The sequence below is a fragment of the Rhagoletis zephyria genome, unplaced genomic scaffold, assembly GCF_001687245.7.
Source record: "Rhagoletis zephyria isolate East Lansing unplaced genomic scaffold, Rhagoletis_zephyria_1.1 Rzeph_scaffold_16122, whole genome shotgun sequence".
Taxonomy (NCBI): Eukaryota; Metazoa; Arthropoda; class Insecta; order Diptera; family Tephritidae; genus Rhagoletis; species Rhagoletis zephyria.
This window is the reverse complement of record NW_016173187.1, coordinates 2038-12223: the sequence shown is the minus strand read 5'-3', so window position 1 is coordinate 12223 and position 10186 is coordinate 2038. Positions and strand designations below refer to the sequence as shown.

Sequence of the window (10186 nt, the reverse complement as noted above, 5' to 3'; positions counted from 1 at the left end):
TGTTTCAATGAGGCATCAAACAGGAATTTGCCCTTCTTCATCTAAGGTTGATATTCGAAATAATCATACATTAGGTATATGACTTTTTAACATATATTTACATACCTATGAGAAGATGATGAAAAACCCATAGAAATAACTTGTTTGCCAATATTTGACTGCGATCAAAACTGGGGCTTTTTTCAGTTGACTTGGAATTTTCCATATATGCATATTATAAGTATATGCTTTTTTTACACAATTTTTATACATACTTTTTTTTACAAAAACATGGTTTAACCAAAACCATATAAATCAAACTTTTAAACTTTATACAGAGCTTAAAACAATGCAACATACTTTCATTTAATCTTAGAACTTTTTAATGCGATTTTTTATAAAATTTTTGAGTATACACTTTTATAGCCTGTTCATTTTCAGTATCATAAAGTGCGAATTCTAAGCGGCTGAAAAGCTGCGTTGATTTTTGTAATTTTTTTTTTCTGAAAAAAGTGTAAAAAGCCGCCAGCAAAAAACAAAAAGTATTTAAAATCAAAGGAATTGTTTAACCGCTTTAAACTTGCACCTTACTGTAAAATCTAACAGGCTATAAAACTGCATACCCAAACATTTTTATAAAAAAATAACCAACAAATTTTTACTTTAAGAACCTTACAAATATTTAGCAAAAATCAGTATGTACTAATTTGTGCCCCCAACTGTATGTGTTACTGAAAACGCATTGCTCTAGTAGATTAGGTACAAATAAGCCAATTTTAATTGGTGATTTCACTCGTGAAAGGCAGCTAGTGAATACACTAGGCCGACGTAATCTAAGAACTTATGAAAGGTCTAGAGAATTCACTAGTTCCTCACTGGTGCGTCGTATTGAACGTTCGCTGTGTTACCTAGGTAACAGTCGTGTTATTAGAACTTCTGAACGGAAGTTAATGGCATCTAGTGAAATAGCTGGTGAATGCTTATCTTGTAACTATAAATTGATGACTGCTAATGTCATCCCCATGTTAAATTCATGGGTGAATTGCTTTGCTGGTAATCTGGTGGGTAGCTAGTGGTGGTTACCGATAAAGAGTGAATTCAAAAGTGTCCTATATGTGTTTTTATTATTTTGAGATCAAAACATATTTAGAGGTCGCTCAAAGCGATTAAGTTTTCCATGTACAGTGAAACGCGCTTAAGTACCCCCCCGCTTAAGTACCTAACCCGCTTAAGTACACAACATATTTGGGCAATGTGAATTTTTGAATGTAATCTGAAGAAAATCTCTCTGTTAAGTACCTCCCCGCTTATTTACTTAACCCGCCTAAGTACCTCAATATTTCGTACCCCGTTTACCATTTTACCATAATTTTCCCCTTTTAAGTGCACTTTTAAAATTCTTTAAAATATTTAAATATTTTGAAATTCAGTGGCAGCGTTACACACCTTCGGGAAAAAATTATAAAAAATAAACGGTAATTTTTAGCTACTTGAAACTTGCACATTATTACACTTAAATTGAATGGTCTATAAAACTGTACACACAAAAAACACTTCTGAGAAAAAAAATTTTAAATTTTGGTGAATTTTTTCTTTAAGTTTTCTATAAAATCTTAAGCTTAGGTTTATATGGTATTTGTTAGGGAATGTATTATATGCTGTATTTTAATAAAAAATTCTTAAATAATGCTACGGTTACTTTATTAAAAGTTCATGCTTTATTCAAGGATTTACATATTTATGTGAGTCTACAAAAAGATGTAACTACATCAATAATTATGTTCGCTTAAGTATCCGCATAGAGGTTCTTTTAAGTACCGGGTTCTTTTAAGTACCCAACCCGCTTAAGTACCTCAAAAAGCTGACANTCCGCATAGAGGTTCTTTTAAGTACCGGGTTCTTTTAAGTACCCAACCCGCTTAAGTACCTCAAAAAGCTGACATTTTTCGTGAGGTACTTAACCGGGCTTTACTGTATTTTATATGGGGGAAAAACTTCTCGTAGAAAAGGTATAGTAGAATTCTTCAAAATCAATATTTTTCGATCGGAAAACTTTGTTTCATCTCAAGAGACTTCCAATAATAATAACCAATTGCTTATTTTACCATTTTCCAATACTGAGGACATTGCATTTTTAGGGGACTATGGGTATAGTATTTTTTTCGGCATAGAACAATCCTAGGCTTTATCTTTTCTACATGCATTTTTGGACCACTTTACTGTCCATACTTATGTATGTTTTCTTTCCCCCAGTACACATTTTTCCTTTTACTAAATAGTGACAAAAACGTCATTTTCGTTGGTTTTTCATCATTCATAGATATGTACATATATAAAATAAAATAAAAAAGTTAAAAACGTTCAGGCTTGGCGTGCAATACCACGCATACGCAAAATACCAGAAGAGTCTGCAATTGCGTATATTTTAAAATGCCTTTTACGCAGTTTGAACGACTTTTTTTGGTGAATTGTGTTTGTATATTGTTTGAATTGTTGTTTGTATATTGTAAGTTTTTTACTTCCTTCTATAAAATTTAGCTTGGTATTGCATTTTGCGTATATGTACTTGGTATTCAACGCCAAACGATATGCCTAACATATAAACACATTATATCGAGCCCTAACCGCCAAAATAACGTAAGCGACATTTTTTTCAAAATTTTCTTTTTAATGCAGAAATGCATCTAGATGCTCTAGGAATATTTCTGCATCAAAAAGAAAATTTTGAAAAAAATGTCGCTTACGTTATTTTGGCGGTTAGGGCTCGATATGTATGTAGATTTAAATACGCAATAACTGTTGTTGTATTTACCGTTTGCATCATTTCTAATACACAATTAATGTAGCATTTTACATCTTTGTTGTTGTCCGGTATATTGCCGTCACGCAATTGATCAGCTAGTTCTGCAAAATAATGCACACTGGTTATATTGATTGTGAGAAACATGTTCTAAGCAGGGTTGCCAACTTTTGCATTCTTGAAACCGGCACACAATGTTAAGAAAGCGGGTGGGTAAACTAATATATTAAACAAAATCAATTTCAATGCTTTACATATATTACAAATTTTTTATTTAGAACAACAAAACAATATAACATTTCATAGATACTTACATACATGAAAATTTTCATATATCGAAATCTCAGTGATAAATATCATAATTATAAAAATTCGTTTAAACAACTTAAAAGTTAATTCAAAATTGAAATAAATATCACACCAAATTGAAAATTTCTATATCGATGGCTGAGTGGAAGATCGACCTATCTCGGCAGCCAGTTCGAAAACGCCCTATCTCAGAAAATTTTTCAACATCGTTCTATCTCAGAAAACTTTTCAAGAACGCCCTACTTCAGAATTCGATTGGGAAACACCCTATCTCAGAATTTTGTTGAATAATCTGCCGATTCAAAAACGCCCTATCTCAGCTTATTTTCAATGTATTTTCGTTTGAGATAGGGCGCTTTTGAACCGAATACTGAGATAGGGCGTTCTTCAACAAAATTCTGAGATAGAGTGTTTTTCAATAAAATTCTGAAATAGGTTGTTTTTCAATAAAATTCTGAAGTAGGGCGTTCTTGAAAAGTTTTCTAAGATAGGGCGTTTTCGAACCGGCTGCCGAGGTAGGTCGACCTTCCACTCAGCCATTGATATACAGCTGGGAGCAAAAATGAGTACATGGTGATTTTTTTTTTAAATTTGCAAGGTTTTTAAAGTTAAAATTTGTTTGCTATTTTTTTTTTAAATGTGGTTCGTGCTTTAACCAAAGCCATATAAATCAACAAACTTTATACAAAGCTTAGGAAAACTCAACAAATTTTCATTAAGGTTTTAAGCAGCAGAAAAATCGCGTTGATTTTGAAGATTTTTTTGCTTTTGTGGTTTTTCCATATAGACCAATTCCATCTCAAATCATGCAATCCGACTCCGATTCACTTGAAATTTTAGTATATTATTCTACTTGGAAAATAAGCGCACACGTATTTTTTTATTTGTTGGTACCATTAAAATTGCATATTTCATGCACTTTTGAAAAATGATTCATCAAATTTCCATTTCTCTAAAATCTAAAATTTTGTTGTTCTAATTCGTATTTTTACAGGCATTTGATAATAACATCACCCATAGTATCGAAGAGATATATACTTTTTTCAAATGCCTGTAAAAATACGAATTAGAACAAAATTTTCGATTTTAGAGAAGGGAAATTTGTTGAGTCATTTTTCAAATGTGCATAAAACATGCAATTTTGATGATATCGAAAAATAAAAATATCGGAGTAAATCGGAGATAAATAACAAGTGTAATTTATAAAAACTGTCGTTCATTTATTAATGTCCTTTGCAAAAGTTAAAACTTTGAATGAAAATTTGTTGAATTTTTCAACATTTATATATATGGGTTTGGTCAAGCACGAAACATATATTTAACAAAAATCACGATGTACCAATTTTTCGCCCCACCTAACGTATACGTTGCACAAAACTCAGCAAAATTCAATCAATTTGCATAGCATTGTAGTAGTATAACTAAGTGCCAGTTTGAAGTTAGATAAAAAGTCGCGTTGAGTTTTGGTAATTTTCTTTAGGCTGTTTCTCAGAAAACAAGACTATCGAACGTACTTTACACTCGTGCTTGAGTTCTTTGTTTAAAATTCATTAAAAAAAGCAAACGCGTTTTGGATTTGGAACACAATTACAAATTTTCTTTACATCTGCTTTCAAGAAATCGCACATATAAAGGAAAACAATCAACTTTTTATGCTTATCAGCTAATTAAACGGTGTTGCCACAAATTGTTAGCAAACAGTGTGCAGGAAATCGCAGTAGCAAACAAAATATGGCGTATGCTGTTGATTAGTAAATAGAATTTGTAAAATATACACATTTTTCAAGTTTTTTTACAACGAGATATCTAATTTTCTTTACTTCTGTACCGGGACCGGGACCGGGACATAGCGCTTAAATCCGGGACAGTCCCGCCGAAAATAGGACGGTTGGCAACCGTGGTTCTAAGCAATACATATCTGTGGACAATTGACAAAATAACCTCTTTCAAAATTACAAATTTTTCAGGAGCGAAAAAACATATTAAATGCTTTCCACAACATCAATTTCTTACAATGAAAAAAGCAAAAATGTTTGTTAAAACTGGACACAATTCAATAAACAAGCATTTTGCAATACATTTTTTTATTTAAATATCATACTTTTTTAAATAAGTAGAAAATGTATAAATAAGACCTTTTTTCAAATGCTTTTTTAAACAAAAACTCATCTTATCCCATACAAGTTGTTTTGTCAAATTGAGTTTGAGTTAAGTAGTAAACGCAATTTCGAAAAAATAAGAAAGAAGTTCATTATAAGACTGGCATAACTTTTATATTAAGAGCGTGTATGAATCGGTAACAAAGTTCGCGTAGAGTAAATTTTTAACAACTATGAGGTGAATAAAATTTCTGTAGCTAATGAGGCTAGTGAACTTTTTGACAAATGCATAGAAAATTTTGAAAATCGCAAAGATTGTTGATGTGTGTAATTTTTCGTTAAATAAATGTTTAAATTGATGAGTTGCAATCAACGATCGTAAATGTTTTCTTAAAATATTAATTTCTCTTCAATTTTTAATATTTCATGCCGCATAAATCTGCGGTTACCAAAAATTTAAAAAGATTTGATTTCACACAGCAGATTGGCAAAACTGTCTCCCCATAGTAAAAATATTATTCAACAGCTTTCCCCATAGAACTTTTTTACCGATTTACACACGCCCTAAATATCATATTAAACAGTTTTTTTTTCACTTTGTTTTAACATAGTTTAGTTTTTGTTTACAGTTTTATAACTACATTGAAAATAAACAGAAATGTTAAGGTAGCGATATGATTCTATGAAAAAACTCGTTTCATTTAAAGCAGGGATCACACGATTTGCACTTTTCTACAGTTACAGTGTTTGGAAAGTTGTTATTGAGCTGAAGTTCAGCCAGCCAATCGTCCCGTTTTCGGCAGGACTGTCCCGTATGATCCGGTCCCGGTACAGCACAAGCCGGGACTCAAAATGTCCCGGTTTTTGGCAAGACATCTCGTTGTATAAAAATGTAGAACTCTTAAAATATATATATTTTACAAATTCTATTTACCAATCAACACTCCTACTACCACGATTTCTTGCAGACTGTTTCATTAATAGCTAAATGTAATAAAGAAATTGCGCAATGCGAAAGTGCCGTGTATACAGCTGTTTGAAAACAATTTGTGGCAACGCCGAATGAATTTAAAAAAGAAAAAAGAGTTCAAGCCGTGGCTTCTTAAAGAAGATGCGATTTTCAACCAAGTTCAAGCTGGCAAATTTATTGATTTTTCTTGAGTTATGCACAAAGTCTAGAGATCTTTTTGTATTTCTTGTTGTAGCATAACTATATTTTCATAAAAAAATTCGCGGAAAAATTTAAGTAAAAAGTTTTCCATACACTGTGAAAATTTCTTTCTGCCAATCATTTTGTAATACACAAATATATCGAAAATTATAAAGCCATTTTCAGCAAGAATTAAAAGCAAGAAATGAAACCGTATCCAAATAACGCTCCGGTTTCGGTTTCAGTTTTTCAAAGTTTTTCGGTTTCGATTTTGGTTTGGTTCTTCAAATTTTGTTTCGGTTTCGTTTCGATTTTGAAAAAAAACTATCAAAACAAGTTTGACAAAAAGAGTACTTATTAAACAAATATGTACCCTACAAGGTTAGCTAAAACTTGTTTGCGACTTTGAACATTGTGGTTAATTTTAACCCATATGAAAGGTCACGTTCGACAACTCATACATGTGAGCAAATCGATAGTAATTTTTTCAACGTGTAAACGCAAAGTAACACTTTTTTTTGTTTAATTTGCACGTTGCACGGTTAAGAATTTGCTTTCAAGTTGTAACACACTCACTCTTTTTTTAATAACACACTCGCACCTTTACAACTTGACCATCGACTTGATGTCAATTTTTCCTTTCAAAACTGTAAGTATACATGCTCAGATTCACTAACTTCCAAAAAAAAAAATTGTTTATACTAGATTTGACCCAAATAGGAAAAGGGATTAAAACAAGATAATTTAGGAATTTAAATAATCTGAGCCTGTATTATACTTAAATGGCATGTAATCAATGTATTCTTACAGTTTCGAGCGTTTTCATTTATCCTAGAAAATTATATTTACCTCAAAAGGAAATAACTCATTTTTTTACGTGTAATTCCTATAGGAAAACTAAAGGCTCGACGCGGGATCACTTAAAATTGTCCTAGAGAGGGGATATTCGTGGAGGATCATTACTATACCAAATGCTAAAATTTTTGTGACATGCATACATTCATTTGTATTTTTTATTGTTGAATACTTACTGGCAATTCTTAAAACTATCATTGTAACAATTGAAAAGATTCTTACTCAGCGCCTGAATTGGTTAGCGTGAGAAATATTGCATGATTGTCCTTATCACATCTTCGAGACGATTAGAGAATTACGTAAGAGTGTCGAATATTTTTGAAGTTTAATCAATTATGGATCGCTAATTCCTTTTTTATTTGAAATGTCTCTTGATCGTGTAACGGCACAGTTATGCTACTGATTTATATAGTTTTCTCGAAACCGATTGGAAACCTGTGCTTGAAACGGTTTGGGTTCGTTCTTTTTCTGGTCTAAACAACGGTTACGGTTTCGTTTTCGAAAAATCAAACAGTTTTAAACGATTACGGTTTCGGCTTTGGTTTCAATCGCTTTTTTCATTGAAGTATCGTTTATGAAAATTTTTATGTATGTACATATGTATGTATCTATGAAATTTTATATTGTTTTGTTGTTCTGAATAAAAACTAATTTAAAATTAAGCATTGAAATTGATGTCGTTTAATATGTTATTTTACCTACCCTCTTTCCTAACAGTGTATGTTCTGGTTTCAAGAATACGTAAGTTGGCAACCCTGAGCTGAATTCGTTATTTCTAGACAACAACACTTTATCACCGCCAAAATGTACAAATATGTGCAAATGTACAAATCGTGTGATCCCTGCTTAAAGCTATCTACCAATATAGTGTGTGCATTTTTACCAAAGCTAATTTTTGGAAATCTTGGCAGACACACGTCTCGCATTAACTTAGCTGTGGCCCACATCTGGTCCTCAGAAACCTATAAAAAAACAAAAAATATATATATTTACATATATATAATAGCAATAGCAAAGGTTCTTAAGCGTTTGGCCAAAAATATAGAAGAAGGAATAAACATTTTTTTTTTTCAGACCTATTTTCTTTCACTTTGGTCAGTTAACAAAATACGTAAGTAGTAAATGGGACCGCAATCCGACTTTAATTTTAGTATTTGGTGTAGTAGTATTAGGTATAGCGGAAGAAAATAAGTTATTCTCTTTTGAGATCAATATAATTTTTTAGGATCAATCAAAACGTTTGAAACTATAAGAATACATTGATTATATGCCATTAAAGTATTATACAGGCTCAGATGCTTTATATTCCTAAATTATCCTTTTTAATCGCTTGTCCTGTTAAACCTAATAACAAAAAAATTAAATCGAATTTTGAGAATCTGAGCATGCATAGCACGTAAATGCACAGTGGACCAGAAGACTTGAAAAAGTGGCCAAAATGGTTGCTTGACTATTTAACCCTGAAAAATCAGAAAAACATATTTTTATAGTATAGCTCAACGGTGGGCAAACGCGACACTTTGAGCCAAATGCGGCCCTTTGCTTAGTAAAATGCGGCTTTTTTTACTTGCTCTTTGCTTAGAACATTTTGGCTCTTTTTACTTTTTAAAATACATATTTCTTTGCTGGAGTTTCTTTTCCATTGTGTTATTTTTATTTTTTTTTTATTATTTTAATATACACATACGTAAATTGAGATCGGATCATTACCCGCAATTGCAGAATGAAAATTGGCTTTCTGACTTAATGCTCTTTACCTATATGATGGAACATTTGCAAACCTTGAATTTGTCTCTGCAAGGAAAAATAAAATTGTTTTGGATTTGTCGCAAATTATTATTTTTTTTTTGAAGCTAAACTACATACATCTTTTTATTCATGTTCTCAAAAAAAGAATACTTCATCATTTTCCGTGGCTATGAAAAAAATATTGCACATGACTTAAAAACGGATTTTGAAAAATGGCTTGCCGATATGAAATTATTTAAATGTACTATATACTTCATAAACCCTTTTTTTGTAACATAATTGAGGATGAATTTACAATATCCGAAATACTCATTTAAAAAAAAAAACGCAGAAGAAGAATTGGAGTTGTTGTAATCAGAAGAAGATAAGGCACTGGAGATGCAACATAAAGCTTTACCATTACTTGAATTCCGGCAACAAGTCCAGAAATAAAATTAACGCTGTTGAAAACAGCTGGGTGCCGTGTATTTTCAATTTTTGTTACAAAGTATAACTGTCAAAATACAAAGTATAAAAGTCTAAGTACCGTTCACAATTGACTAACCAACATTTAACAGAACTGTTACGAACGGTTTCAACTGACGTAAAGCCAGATTTTGAAAATTTGGCCAAAGCGATAATGTTTTACCTTTCTAATGATAATTTTATTTAAAAATTAAATTTTTGTTTATGTTCTTTGTTTTTGTAGCTTTAGAATTTACATGTGGCTCTTTTCGGCCCCGGCCTTGTCCATCGAATAGAATCACGAGTCCAAAAATTATAAAAATCAGAGAGGCACGTACTTTGGTTTTAAGTTTAAATAGCTTTAAACGTATTAACAATTTAACGGTATTTTCTAGAAAAAAATTTAAAAAACAGGGTTGCCAGGAATATGAAAATTTATAATTATTCAAAGGCTCCACAGAATGCTTCAATTTCTTTAGTAAAACAAACACCGTTTCAAAATACAAAAAAATATTTTGGAGTGGAGCTGCCACCTTTCTAAAAAGTTACAATTACATTTATTACAAAATGTATGCTTATTTAATATTACAATATGGGTATCAAACGGAAGGTGTTTGAACAAGCTTAAAGACTAAAACATCTTTAAGTAGGGTCGCCTATCTATCAACTAACGCTATCATTTTTATACCCGCGCGCACTTGTGCACAAGGGTGTTATAACTTTGTTCACATAACGGTTGTTTGTAACAGGAAAACGAATCAAGATAGATATGGACAAATGTATACATAAATGATCAGAGAA

At 31.5% G+C, this 10186-nt stretch overlaps 1 protein-coding gene across 1 annotated transcript; it reads right to left on the bottom strand.

Annotated features, from left to right (window-relative positions):
* Positions 1 to 5: 5 nt before the first annotated feature.
* On the bottom strand, positions 6 to 8148 carry LOC108379304 (general odorant-binding protein 19a-like; the record flags this gene model as incomplete). The annotated part of the gene is made up of 3 exons (XM_017635649.1): positions 8076 to 8148; positions 2792 to 2883; positions 6 to 41 (listed from the first exon to the last, which is right to left on the bottom strand). Coding segments are annotated over exons 1-3 (192 nt in total), but the record flags the coding sequence as incomplete, so codon positions are not given.
* Positions 8149 to 10186: the final 2038 nt, after the last annotated feature.